The sequence below is a fragment of the Schistocerca americana genome, chromosome 7 (genome assembly GCF_021461395.2).
Source record: "Schistocerca americana isolate TAMUIC-IGC-003095 chromosome 7, iqSchAmer2.1, whole genome shotgun sequence".
In the NCBI taxonomy this organism is placed as follows: Eukaryota; Metazoa; Arthropoda; class Insecta; order Orthoptera; family Acrididae; genus Schistocerca; species Schistocerca americana.
The window spans coordinates 361,588,341-361,603,873 of NC_060125.1; the positions used below are offsets into that span (position 1 = coordinate 361,588,341).

At 39.7% G+C, this 15,533-nt stretch overlaps 1 protein-coding gene across 1 annotated transcript in view; it reads left to right on the forward strand.

Moving 5' to 3' along the window:
- LOC124622323 (nucleolar protein 6) overlaps window positions 1-13,367 on the forward strand; it is a 136,827-nt gene extending 123,460 nt beyond the window's left edge. The window contains exons 20-21 of the mRNA XM_047147998.1: window positions 6,051-6,152; window positions 13,160-13,367. Of these exons, the coding sequence (XP_047003954.1) occupies window positions 6,051-6,152; window positions 13,160-13,297 (240 nt within the window). The 3' untranslated portion in view covers window positions 13,298-13,367. The remainder of the gene's footprint in view (window positions 1-6,050; window positions 6,153-13,159) is intronic.
- Window positions 13,368-15,533: the final 2,166 nt, after the last annotated feature.

Consider the following 15,533-nt stretch of genomic DNA (forward strand, 5'->3'; position numbering starts at 1 on the left):
TTCTTCAAAAGCTCCTGTGTTTGACGAGCGACGTGGGGTCGAGTGTTGTCGTGAAGAAGCACTACTCCCTCCGTCAGTCGTCCTTTCCGGCGATTCCGGATTGCTCGCCAGAGTATGGTCAATGTTTCACAATATCTGTTGGAGTCATCCCAGGTTGCATGAAATTGATGAGGAGTACCCCCTTCCAATCTCAAAATACAGTCGCCATGACCTTTCCTGCTGACTGCATTTATTTGAACGCCACTGACGAGATTGTTGTTTTGTTTTGGGGGTGTAATGAAACACCCACGTTTCATCTCCTGTGATGATAGAGTCCAACAACTTCTCCTTGCTGCCTCCCCCGTCATACTGTCGAAGAAACTTGCAGGCACAGTCAAGGCGTTGCTCCTTGTGTCCGTCAGTCAGAATCCGGAGGACCCAACGTTTCTGTTATAAGTTCTTTCAATTGTGCCATGAGACGTTTCAGGAATGCGTTCAACAAGTTCACGGACAGTGACCCTCAGATCTTTGAGCAGCTCACTGTTGATCTTCTGGACAATTGCATCCGAAACTGGTGGTCTTCCATTCCATTCTTCATCTTGAACTTCTGTGCAACCCTCAGCAAAGCCCTGCACCATTTGCTGATGTGCTGAATGGGCATGCACTCTTCACTATGAACCTCAGTCAGCTGCCGATGACCGAGCGAGGTGGCGCAGTGGATAGACACTGGACTCGCATTCGGGAGGACGACGGTTCAATCCCGCGTCCGCGCATGGCACTGTTGTCATATTTAGCATAGCACCTTCCCTTGAGGCTGTAGCTCCTTTGGAACCTTACTTTTGGTACATCCCTCGTATGAGGTAGGCATACTGGAAAATCTTGTATAATAATACACTGAACTTGCATACACTTCAAAATTGCATACACTTTAAAATTTCTATTGTAGATGTTCATAGGCATAGGTGTTTACGATAGGATTGTTTTAATAAACTTATTCTTTCAAAATTTATGTGTAAATATATTAAGTCTGATCATTACATGTGAGGAGACTCATGAGCAAGGTTAAGCTTTGAGGTTCTTGTAGGAATGTAGAAAGGGAAAAGTTGAAGAAATGCAGATGCAAACCAAAAAGTGCACGTTTCATTTTATTATACAGGGGGTGTCACACAGTTTGGGTCAAATTGAAACAGGTGATAGTGGGTTCACAACTAATTATGTAAGATAGGTAACCAATGGTGTGAAACATATTTATTGTGGACTTACACAGCATACACTGCATAACAACAACATGAACAGTAATTGTTCAGACAGATAACTGCCAGTCTTAGTGCATATATGGCAACAGCACATGAAGTTCCAGTGCACTAGATGTTCTGTCACACTATCTCAGAGATCTCTGTTGTACCAGAAGACAGGCAACTTGGATCCTAGCAAGCAACCTTCATTCATTCCTATGGGGTTTATACACCAATGTCTTGATGTGACCCCGGGGAAAAAAGTTCAGAGGCATGAGATCTGGCATCCGCACTGGCCTTGGAATATAGGACAGGACCACCTGTTCCAATCCAAAGATGAGGGTGCTCACAGACATTAATATTGAAGTGGGCTGGTGCACTATTGTGTTGAAACCACATTTTTTTATGGACAACAAGGGTTACAGTCTCCAAGAACTGTGGCAGTACATATTGCAGGAACACCAGGTAATGCAGACAAGTCAGATGGGGAGGCAGCAGATAAGGCTGTGTTACGGTGATCTTAGACAATGTCCCCCATATGTTGCAAGAAAATCATTGCTGGTGGCCACCAATGTGGGTGCTGTGGCGGTTGTCCTGATTCCAGACATGGCTGTTGAAAATACGATTGTGGGTGAATGAAGCCTCATCCATGAACAATAGAAACTGTAGTAAGTTCGGCACTGCAGTGGATAATCGATTTGACAGAAGTGAACACGGTGCTCAAAATCTGTTAGTCCCATTGCTTGGACACATTCGTTATGATAGGGGTGTAGTACCTGTTCCACCAGTACTCTCCACACTGTGTCCTTCAAAGTGCACATTTCACGAGCAAGTTGACTGGGGCTTATTGCTGGGTGTTGGCCACATGATTGAGCACCATCTCCTCAAAGCCTGGTGTTCAGACATGTCTTTGGCGGGAACCTTGGCTGGTTCCCTGTGACGAGAATGACCCCATCTCTTGTAAGTTGGTATTCAGGAAAGTAAAATTCTTCCAATGAGAATGATACCTTTTGGGAAATCATTCTCTATTATTCATGCTGCTTTACCATTTTCTGTACATTCGTGCTGCTTTAAGGGCACTACATCCTACTGGTCCTTACATTAAATGCATGTCTGCCAACTCTCCTGACGAGAAACATTTCATCTTTGACTATGCATCTTGCACTGTACACAGTAACACATCACGAGCTGTCTGGTGCAATGGACAACTGACATCAGGGATAGTGGCATGCACACAGCACAGCTTAATGTGCTGGTGCGATGCATTGGTTGTCACATGACACATATGCTATGAACTAAGTTGTTGCTGCCCGTTCCAGTGTACATCAGACACCCAGGATCTTTGTGAGAGTGTGGCAGAACTGCATGCACTGTTTCAATACATACATTGAGACTGGCAGTTGCTGCTTTGAATGGTTACTATCGGCTATATTTTTGTTATGCAGTGTACATGTATGCTTTGTATGTCCATAACACAATATATATGCATTTCCAATCATTGGTTTCCTACCTTTATGTAATCAGTTGAGGACCCACTATCGCCTGTTTCAATTTGACCCAAAAGGTTTGAGAAACCCTGTGTACTAGTTAAAATTCACACATGTTTGGTGGTTGATACACCAGAGCTACTAAGAGAATAGATTGGGAAAATAAACACATTAGAGCATTAGAGGGAAACATGAATTAAGTAGCACAGGAGAAAAGTTGGAACAAGACATGGTAACAGAAACAGAAAGCCACAATGAATTGAAGAGAACAAAATGGGTGAAATTGAACAGAAACCACTAAAGGGATAGTTCCTGGGATTAAAGCATCTTGTGCTATGAAAAGGGAGGTCTGTACTTGAGAGCTGAAATTCCATTACCACCAGCACTGTAAAGTCATACAGTCTAATATAGCACTGAATATAAAGAATTTTTGAAAATATAATGTAACTTGATAGCTAAAAAAAACTACTTACCAAGCGATACCAGGAGGACACACATATAAAGATTAAGGAAAAGTGCAGGCTTTTAGAGCCACTGGCTCCTTCTGGCAGAAGAGTAGAAGGGGAAGGAAAAGGAATGAAGGAAAAGGACTAATGAGGTTTGGGAAATGGACTTCTACCATCTCTAATACTCCAAAATCATCCAGTCTGTTTTTTAAAAAGTGAAACAGGTGCAATACACTCAGATAATAAAAAAAGTGGGAAAGTGAGTAAAAAGCAATAAGAAAGAACAGCATTAACCAAGACTGTAAGAAAAATACTGTATCAAACGAAATTAAGCCCCCATAAAATAGCTCTTGCAGGAACGCTGAGACATTCAAATCAATGATCTCCAAATTCAGTGATTACATCTGTGCAAACATTGCATGCACAACCAACAGGCATTACTTTCAAAATTATTTAAATGGATAGTTAAAAAATCTACTCACCAGGCAGCAGCAGAACACTCACGTAAAGACAGTTGTAACTGGCAAGCTATCAGAGCCAGTGGCTCTTTCTTCAGGCAGAAGGTTGAAGGGGAAGGAACAGGAGTGAAGGAAAAGGGCTGGAGAGGTCTAGGAAAAGGGGTAGATTTTGGGAAAGTCACCCAGAACCACGGGTTTGGGAAGACTTACTGTACGGGATGAGAAGGAAAGACTTTCCTTCTCAATGTACCAGTGCTTTTAAACAGAATTCATTTAGAGCTTTTATGTTCTTGCAAGGTGGCAAGGACAGTGTGCAACAACTGAGGACTTTCATAGTTGCACCTGTGTATACCTTTATTAAAAGCACATATGTTTCTGGATAACAGCTTAGATCGTCTGCGTTCACTGAGTAACATAAGCAAGTCCGATGATATAGCAGTCCTTGATGGATGTTAGAACAGTGTCTGTAGAGCAGTGCAGGGCGATGTTTTGGGGTGACAGTGTGGTGTAGTGAGTCCTGTTATGATGCCTTGATGCGAGGATGGTCTGGCACAGAGACAGCTCAATGTGGAGACGTCTCAAAGCAGTGACAGCATGGTGCAGAAACAGCTCAACACAGAGATGGCATGATGTGAGAAGCAGTACAGTGGCGACTCAGCATGATGCGCACAGTGGTGTAGACATGAACCTTGGAGCTGGTATCAGTGAAATTCTGACTGACGGACTGTGAGGTGCAGCCAGCTCCTAGTCCAGAACTGAGTGAGCGATGAAGTGCTGCTACCTGCTGAGGATCATACTGTACCTTAAATATCAAGCAGGCAGAAGAATATCCAAGGGAGTTTGACAAGCATGTGACCTGTGTATGGAAACTGGTCTCATGACGGCACTGCTGCTGTTTGTTGGTGCGCATGCTGCTCGGGAATGTGGCTGCTGCCCCCCTGGTGGCACCTGGAACAACTGGTGTGTAAACATATTGTCTGTAAATGATACCATTTCTGCAACACACAATGCTCATGTGATATTTTTAAAGAATCTCTGCCGAAGGAACACCTGTGGGCCAAGTGCAGGCAAACCCGTAGGGCGTAGGCATTGTTCTGGAAATAGCTGATGCATGGGCGGGTATAATAATAGCACTTAACTTATGATATAAAACCCACCACATACAGGCTTAAACTGCAAGAGACATAATCCAGTATGGCTTCCGATGTAAAAGCAATCTAAAGCAAATATCGGATTGATCTGATTCTGGCTTTCATACTTGAAAATGCACAACATGTAAGTCCATGTTCTGATGTCACAAACTTGGATCAGCTCCTCATCCATGTCGCATTTGAAGATGGCATAAGCAAATTACAGGATTCATCATGCTGCTAAAAATTAGTAATTCTGTTGGCTTTGATGGTGTTCCTTGCAGAATATTAAAAACATTGTGTTGACTTGATAGGATTACTCTTAAGTTATTTTCGGAATCAATTACATTTCCTCACAGCGATACTATGCCATTGAAAGTTCTCCATGATGTGATCTGTAGAATATGGTTAACAAATGAATTAATTAAGTAGTTAATTAATGAGAGAGAAGGAGAGAACTGTGAGGGAAAGAAAGGGGGTGGAGCCGGAGTATGGGGTATTGATAAAGCTCTCAAAATAGATAGCATCAGAAAACCAACACACATAAAAATGATGAGTGCTGAAGAATTGTCACCAGGATGCAAACTTCAATAAGTGGCACTGAATGAGTGACTAAAATGCACTGCTAAGGATGCCGCAAAACTGAGAGAATACATTGTATGGCAGTGTGACTCAGAATTAGCCAGTGTTCATGTAATTTTACTTTTAATGCTTGGCAGCACTTTTAACTTTTGGATGGTCATATGTTACACTTTTGGTTCAGATAACAATATGGGAAGGATAGAATCCTACTCACCATGTAGAGGAGGTGTTGAGTTGCAGACAGGCACAACGTGTCTGTGATTCAGTGCCTCCTCTATGTAGTGGGTAGCACTTTGTCCTTTCCATAATGCTATTATTCCATCCTGGACTTCCCATTTGCTTTGGTACAAAAATCGACAACACTGAATTGCAGAGTGCAGTTGTCTGGCTGGGGCTTAGCTGTATGGCTGTGAAACACGTCTGCATCATGTAAAACAAATTAAAAATGTAAGATCTTTTCTGTTTTAACAATTTTGTTAGTAAAGTGGGTATCATGTAAGTGAATTGGAGGGTGTCCTCTTATTGTCAAACCATGCAAGGTAAAGCAATGATGTATCCAAGAGGAGAGGTAATTTCAGACTTGTTAACACAAATGTTTGCATTTTTATTCCTACTTTATATTTGGTGAAACTAGGAACTTACAGATGATAACTGTTATGAGAGTAGCACATTTAATTGTTTTATCCTGTTATAATATTTTACAAAAAGTGAAAATAATTTTTAATTCCAACAGCAAAATTATGGTGAATATGCCCTCTTCTTTCATGATACTTATGGTGGAGATGTAATTGGAGTATTATGGAAACCCACAGCAAAGGAGCAAAAAGAATTTAAGGTAAGTCAGTAATATTTGAAATATGAAAATTTACAGGATATTCTTAAATAAACCAGCGTCCTTTCCAAAATAAGCCAGCTAAAGAACACTACTCCATGTGCATTGACACATTCACTGCCACAATGCCACAGGTAGACACACCAGAGCCTCATGCCTGATGCTGTGTGCCTACTGGTGGACACAAGATCCACTCTGTTTGGTACAGTCTATCTTTGGATGACGTATTTGTAATACAATCAGTCAGTTGCAACCTTTTTATGAAACATACACAGTGGATGAACAGGGCCCATAAATGTTATCTTGGGTTGGTGAGATATTGTCAGTTTAGCCTTGGTTGCAATTGCAGCTTCTCACAGTTCTATGTCGTAGAGATTTCTTGCACTCCATCACCATCACCACAGTCACTGCTGTTGCTATCATTTGTATCCACAATCTCATCTTCTATTTCAGAAAACTCTGATAATGCTGGATCACGGACATCAAAATTTGATATTTCCAACAGCCTTAGTAATTCATCGGTGAAACGATTCATTTTTTGACATTTACCAAGTCGTACCATCCCACTAGTTAACAGTTTGGGAACCATTTGAACTAAAACCTCTTACGCATGTACTATATGATAGGAAAATGTCACTGTTGATACCAAAATATGAAACAGCAGTCACTTTTATTGTGGATTTAGAGTGATGTTGAAATTTTCCAAGAATCAGTAATACGAGGCGTGTTTTTTAAGTAAGTACCATTTTGAAATTAAAAAAAAAAGATGTGCTAAGATATCTCAATAATTTTATTTTTACATGAAAGCCTGTACCTTAATCTACTTTTCTACATAATTTCCGCCAATATTGAGACACTTGTCATAACGTTGTACCAGTTTTTGAATACCCTCCTCATAGGAATCTGCTGCCTGACTTGTTAACCATTGTATCACCACACCACTGTTTTGACTTTGTCATCGTCTTGAAGACACTGACCGCCCAGGTGTTTCTCCAAGTGCAGGAACAGATGGTAGTCACTGGGCGCAAGATCGGGCTGTACGGAGGATGACCTAGTGTTTCTCATCGAAAAGATGTGATGAGATCTTTGGTCTGATTCACCACATGTGGACGGGCATTGTCTTGCAGCAAAACGATGCCCTTGCTCAACTTCCATGAACTGTTGCTTTGATTCTGGTGTTACGTAGGCCACCCATGTTTCATCGCCTGTAATAATTTGGCTTAAGAAATCATCACCGTCGTTGTGGTAGCACTCAAGGAAAGTCAATGCACTGTCTAAATGTTTGGTTTTGTGCACATCTGTCAAAATTTTTGGTAATTCTAGTGCTTGGTCACAATGCCATACAAAACACTACGAGAAACATTAGGAAAGTCATCCCGCAGGGAGGAAATCGTAAAGCGTCTGTTTCCTCTCACCTTATTGTCCACTTCCTGCACCAAACTTTCATTAACGACCAAAGTACACCCACTCTGTTCTTCATTATGCACATTTGTGCGGCTATCTTTAAATGCTCTCACCCACTTTCTTACCTTTCCATCACTCATAATGTTTTCTCTGTAAACTGCACAGATCTCACAATGAATTTCCTTTAGCACTAAGAAATCTTATAACAGCCCATACTTCACAGTCGCCGGGACTCACGATTATCGGAGGCATTTTAACACTCAGTACACAATGTAAACAAGGAAGAATCAGACTGTAATGGTGTCAGTGCGTAGATTAAGGTATAGGCTTTCATGTAAAAATAAAATTATTGAGCTATCTTAGCACGCCTTTTTTATATTTCAAAACGGTACTTACTTAAAAAACATGCCTCGTAATAACCTAGTTGAAGGTAAAGTTGCAACAAAACAAAAAAAAAAAGAAAAAGAAAAGTTGAACAAGATATTGTGTCTGATTTAGTGTACACAGGTGGTGACTCAACCAAGAAGTATATAATAAAGCGCAGTATTGCACTATATGCTGTATTAAACAGAGTGGAGCATGTGGCCGCCACTGGGCACAATGGCATCAGCTGTAAGGCTCTGCTGCATGTGCCCATAGCCTTGTGGCAGTCATCATGTTAAACAGCAGAGCAGAACATTCCTCGAGTCCCTTAAAGCATTTATTAACGATTCTGACAACAGTTGCAGCATTTATATTAGGCGAACAGTTTCAAAACTTGCTGCTTCATTTTCAAGCCTAGCCTGCTGAGGCTACAAAAAGCAGAACATAGTTGTTGGTGAACAGTGAATATAAAGTGCTTTTACAATAAAAAGTTCAAATATAACAGAAATTAATTATTTGAATACTAACATACCTGCACTGACCATGTCTGATCTTAATAATAAAACATCAAAGTGGCAACACATGCATTATGCATGCTTACAGAAGGAATGCCACAATCCACCCATGCATCTTACCAAGTCAAAATAACTGGAAGTCAACATAGCCAACAGCACCAGGAAAATTTTGGTGGCAGTAGCGTTATGCCTCATGTACAAGCGCACATCCGTAGCCAATGAGCGTGTTGCGTTTTAAATATGGATGCATCTAAGCACCCTTATTAAACCTAACATCTATACGGTGAATGGCAATGACAAATGTACAAGTATGACACAAATATAGATACTAGTGTTGCATGTACCCATTACATATATGAACATAAGACAAGCATTTCGTGTTCAAGTGCACGTCTATGGCCAATGGACGCATTAAATTAAAATGGGGTCATCACAGTAACTTAATTAACCAGCACATTTAATATAAATACAGTGGAACAAATCATGTTTGAGTGGAACAAATCATGTTTGTTTCTCCATTACAAATTTTGCGTTATACATACAGATGGTTGTCTTCAAAATGTCCACATAAACAAATACACTGAAGAGCAAAAGAAACTGGTACACGTGCCTAATATCATGCTGGGCCCAGCAAGCAAGCAGAAGTGCCGCAACATGAGATGGCATGGACTTGACCAATGTCTGAAGTAGTGCTGGAGGGAACTGACACCATGAGTCTTGCAGTGTTGTCCATAAATCCGTAAGAGTACAATGGGGTAGAGATCTCTTCTGAACAGCATGTTGCAAAGCATCCGAGTTATGCTCAATAATATTCATGTCTGGGGAGTTTGGTGGTCAGTGGAAGTGTTTATACTCAGAAGAGTTTTTCTAGAGACACTCTGTTGTAATTCAGGACGTGCTGGGTGTCACATTGTCCTGCTGGAATTGCCCAAGTTCATCGGAATGCAAATGGACAGGAATGGATGCAGGTGATCAGACAGGGTGCTTACATAAGTGTCACCTGTCAGAGAAATGTCTAGATTTATCATGGCTTCCATATAAGTCCAGCTGCACACACCCCACCCCATTACAGAGCCTCCACCAGCTTGAACAGTCCCTTGCTGACAGGCAAGATCCATGGATTCATGAGGTTGTCTCTGTACCTGTACACACCCACTCGCTCGAGACTTGTCCAACCAGCCAAATGTTTCGTCATCAGCAGTCGAATGCGATGTTGATGGGCCCAGGCGAGGCATAAAGCTTTGAGTTGTGCAGCCATCAAGGGTACACGAATGGGCCTCCAGCTCCGAAAGCCCATATTGATGGTGTTTCATTGAATGGTTCACCCGCTAACACTTGTTGATGGCCCAGCATTGAAATCTGCAACAGTTTGCAGAAGGGTTGGACTTCTGTCACATTGAACAATTCTCTTCAGTCGTCGTTGGTCCTCTTCTTGTAGGATCTCTTTCGGACCGCAGCGATGTCAGAGATATGATGTTTTACTGGATTCCTGATATTCACGGTACACTCGTGAAATGGTCGTAAGGGAAAATCCCCACTTCATTGTTACCTCGGAGATGCTGTGTCCCGTTGCTAATGTGTCGACTATAACACCACATTCAAATTCACTTAAATTTTGATAACCTGCCAATGTAGCAGCAGCAACCGATCTAACAACTACGCCAGACACTTGTCGTCTTTATAAAGGCTTTGCCGAGCTGAGTGCTGTATTTGGCCTGTTAACATATATCTGTATTTCAATGCGCATGCGTGTATCAGTTTCTTTAGCGCTTCAGTGTAGTTTACATACATGAAACATTTAAAAACAATACCAATCATTTGTTTAGCCAATAAGTTTGTAGAAAACAGTTACATAGTCCTGTTAAAACAGTGTCTCATGGCACAGAATAATTACATCTCATCATATGTGACCATCTTGAAATTGCCTTCTCCTGTACTCAAAGTGTGTCCTGTTCATGTGAGTCCTGTTGTCACATATGACAGAGAGTAAATACGGATACTCAAGCATTTTACATAATTCCAAACAATTACTGGTCATGCTTGCTGCATGAACAACCTGTTTCATACAGTGCCCCATTGATTACAGCGCCAGTCAGATACAAACATCATGACCCGAAATAATTTACTAACTAGCCGTGCTAATCTAATTACAGATGCTCTTAAATGCTCTCATATGAAACATTGTGTACATTTCATAAAATAGGCAGTATTTCCTAGGTATTCATTGTGAGATCGTCATAAATTATTTTGGGCACCTAATGCTGTAGGTAAAAATTGAAAAGGCCATTTTGTGAAGCCAGCATGTGCGTAAACCTACACACTCTCACCTAAAAACAAACTAAAATTAAATTAAATTAAAATTCAAGAAATGAAATTTAAAAAGTGAAAACATAAAATTTAAAAATTCAGGCCATTGTGTTTGGCTTTTGTGCGTCAACATTTTTGCACACCGTAGACTATTTAGAAACCATTTAATCATAGAGAACACAATATACTTACCTTAGTCTCTGTTAATATCCTTGTAATACCATCAAGAAATTATCTGGAAATGGCACTGGTGTTCCAGAATGTGTGAAAAAAAAGTGGTGACATTAAGTGGGCATTTAGTGAACAAGCACAAGGCAGTCGCTTATGATGAAATATCGTAATGATTCTGTGCCACGAGACACTGTTTTAGTAGGATTGTGTAACTGTTTCTTACAAAACTTATTGGTTAAACAAGTGATATGTATTTTTTTAATGTTTTATACTCGAAAACTATTTATGTGTGTAGACTTTTGGAAGACAACCATCTCTATGTATAATGCATAATCTATAATGGAGTAACAAATGTGATTTGCTTCATTGTACTATATATTAAATGTGACTGTTTAATAAAGGTGCTGCGATGCCCCCTATTTTAATTCGAAGTGTCCACTGGCCGTGGGTGCGTACTTGAACATGAAATGCTATTATTATGTTCAAATATGTAATGGGTACTTGCGACACATGTTTTTGTGTAATACTTGTACATTTGTTGTTGTCATGAACTGTATTGATGTCAGGTTTAATAAAGTTGCTTAGAGGCTTGAAGCTAGCACCATCAAAAGTTTCCTGGTACTTTTGGTTATGTTGACCTCGTTTCATTTTGTCTTGTTAAGAGGCATGTGTGGATTGTGGTATTTATTCTGCAAACATTTATAAAGCATGTGTTACCACTTTGTTTTTTATTAAGATCAGGCACCGTCAGAGCAAATATGTTTGTATTCAAATAATTAATTTCTGTTGCTTTTGAACGTTTTATTGTAATACCATTTTTGTATTCACTGTTCACTGATGACTGTGCATGGCTTTTTGTAGCCTCAGTAGGCCAGGGTTGAAAATGAAGCTGTAAGGTTTGAAACTGTTCACCTAGTATAAATACTGCAACTGTTGACAGAATCATTAGGAAACACTTTAAGGAATTTAATAAAGATGCTGGGTCCCTGTCAACAAAATGTTGAAACTGAAGAAGCCTCAAGTCATTTTTTGTCATTAGTTGTTGTCACAATGGCTTAGTTTCTTTTAATTGGTGCTATTTTAATTAATTACTGTTGTATAATCCATAGTGTACAGGATTTCTTTCCTGTTTTTGGTGAATGCTGATAAATTATTTAAAGATTTATTAGCTTTTGATGGGAGGGATATTCTGTCCTTGTGCAGACACACAGAAGAGGCATTAATTTTTCAAAATCATTCACTATCCATTCATGGTCTGGGGTGTATGATTAGTGGGTTGGATAGAGAAGGTTCAAAGAAGAGTTGTGCAGTCACTCACATGTTTGTGTAATCAGTGAGAGAAATTCACAAAAATATTGATCAGACTCTAATGAGAAATGCTACAAGTATGGTAACGTGCATGTCGCTGCAAACAATTTTCAAAATTCTAAGGTCACACATTTTTTATTCCAACTTACAACTTGTGTTAGAGAAATGTGTCATGCAGAGGGGTAGTAACAATATTTATTCTTGATTGGATCTTACACTCTGCAGTGGACTTCCTGACACTTTAAAACTGAGGGTCAGGCCAGGTCAACCTCTAGGCTATGGTTAAGCCATTTTTCCACAATATACTTTTTTCCAGGAGTGTTAGTCCAGCAAGTTATGCAAGAGAATGTCTGTGAAGTTTGGAAGGTGGGAGATGAGGTACAGGCAGAAGTGAAACTACGAGGCCAGGTTATGAGACATGCCATTAAGGGGGACTGGAACTGTGCATCTCTTTACAGTGTATAATATGTCTTTGTACACTATAAATAATTGTTCTTATTTGCTTGTGGAACATGCTATCCAACACATTCTTTGCTCCAAAGTACTTTCAGTACTCTGTTTTCTTTCCTACTCCTTGTTTCACTCTTTTCATTATACCTCTTTTTCTCTTATTTCTTTATTATTCCTTTCCTATGTTATTTATTTCTTTGACCACCACAGTGCCCCTCTTGTTTTTATTAAATTTAAATTTACCTCACTTCACCTTCATTTCCCTTTGCTCCTCTGTTTGTTCTACCTCCGCAATTTTTTTTAATCGCCAACTACTGTAATAAGAATGTCATAACTCTGAAAGATAAGATTTTAAATGCTATTTTCATTTAATTTTGTCCTTGATTACCCTTTCCATGTTGTTAATGTATAGGTTATGCTGCACATTTCCTCCAGGAAACAGCATTAATTTTTATTTCAAATTGTATCTCCTGTTTCTGTTTATTTTTTCAGGTCTCAAATGTGAGAGGACACAAGTTAGTAAATTCAGAGTCATCACAAATCATTCCAAACATTGAAGCCTTTTCTGATGATTTCCTAGCATTAGGATCAGGTTTAGTTAAATCAGTAAAACAAAAATGTATGCAGTGAAACTGTTAAATAACATGTAACTGTAAATATTGCATAAATGTAAATAAATGTTTTTATATTTATTCAGATACTTATTCTTGTTTGTAAATATTCCACTAAACATAACTTTTTTTTTTTTTTGAAAGTCTCTTCGGGTTTGCTGCCGGATCCTAAAATCAACTTGACTCGATATTTCGGCGATCCAACTGGTTGCCATCTTCAGTAAAATGCTGCTTCTGCAGATGAGTCCTGCTGAGAACTCAGTGGGACTCATCAGCATTTTCCTGAAGATGGCGACCAGTTGGATCACTGAAATATCAAGTCAAGTCGGTTTAAGGATCTGGCAGCAAACCTGAAGAGACTTTCAAGGCTTATTACGCCGGGAAAGCCTACGTAATCATACCATATTTTGCTTTTTTGTGACAAAAGATTGCTCATATTCAGTTGAGGATTTTATGAGAATATGTTACATGGATTGTAAAGATGAATGAAGTGATGTCATATAAACTAACAGTGCTGATAAACTCTTTGATTTCTTTCCTCACCGTAGTCAGTTTCATACTGATAAGAGCCAAAGAACAGAAATTCCTGAGTGACAATCATCTTCAGATGCCTGTCCTTGGATGCTGCTTTGTGCATGCTGTTGTAAAGTAAGTGGGAGTCTGTCCACTTATCAGTCTACCTTACATGCGGAATTTTCATGTTTTGTTTAAATACCATGCAATTCTCATCTAACAATTCCACAAGAGTACACCTATCAGAGTGTCATTTATGTCAACAAAGAATAACAACTATAGTGAGAATGTAAATTTCATTAAACCACCATCCAACTATTGGCTGTGATGCAAAATGCAATGCATAGTTTGCAGAAATTTTCATTATTGTGCTTCTAAATTATTAATATGTGTTGAAAATGTCTCTTAAGGTTTGAATGATAAAGATTCTGATTAAAATGTTCCATGTACCACAGTGCAGGAGATTGCATCCAACAACGTTATTTCTGGTTTGTTGTTGTTGCTTTCTTCTTCTTCTTCTTCTTCTTCTTCAGTTCAAAAGCTTGTATGCTGCAGCTCTCCATGACACACTACCTTATGCATAAGTGGTACAACCATTTGTGTAAACTATGTTATTGTACAGGGTGATTTGAAAAGAAAGAACAAAACACATTTCGCATGTCACTGGATACAGGAAAGCTCCAAATTTTATATTGACCCAGACACTGTACCACACATTGCTAGAGGAACGTGGAAATTGTAGCCCATTTTATTCCATTAACAGATCAAAAAATCCTTGTTTATTGAATTGGCAGCTTCAACAATTCGATTTCTCAGCTCTTGAAGAGTAGCTGCCATAGTTGGGACAAAGACTCCATCTTTTGTGTACCCCCCACAGAAAAGAAAGGCTGGTGGTAATCCGGGGGGGGGGGGGGGGGGGGGGTCAGAAGCAATGAACAAGATCATCTTGTCCAATCCAGTATTGTTGTGTGGTGGTGGTAAGATAACACCATACCTCAAGATGAAAGTAAGATGAGGCACCATCATGCATAAAAATGAAATCATTCGAATCTTCATTAAGATGAAGAAACAACCTATTTTGCAGCTTGTCTAGGTGTGACATTCCTGTCACAGTTTCCTCCAAAAATAGGAAGATCCATAAACTTTGTGAACAGAAGTGGCACAAAACACATTCAGTTTCAGTGAGTGTCTTTCACGTTTGATGATGACAACAGGATTTTGTGACCCCCAAATTCTTACGTTAGGGTGGTCTACTTTACCTGGTAGATGAAACTTCGATTTGTACAAAAAGACAAGTCATCCAGAAAAGAACTAAAATGCAAAATTCATACCTTCTGTTATGGTCACCAGAACACAATTACTGCAGTATCTGCAACTAGTAAGGCTTCATATCGACATATCATTTCAGAACACACCTCAACATTGGTTGAGGTTCCTGGCTTGCCTATCATATGGACTCCCGAGGGCTCTGTATGAAGCATCTCAGATATGCTCGACATTGTCATCATGTGTGTGTGGCCGCCCAGTGTAGATGCAGCCAGTTTCCAAGATTTGTCAGGTTGTGCAGAGGTGGCTTCTTGCTGAATCAATGGCTGAATGCAGTTCTTTCTTTATGAATCATCTGGTATGTAGGTCTTGGCCTTGCTTAACAACTTTTAGCTTCTTTCTCTCTCACCCCCTCCCCTGCCTTCTCCTTCATTACCAAACTACCCATTGCTTTATACTTCTGAGTACGCTCTACT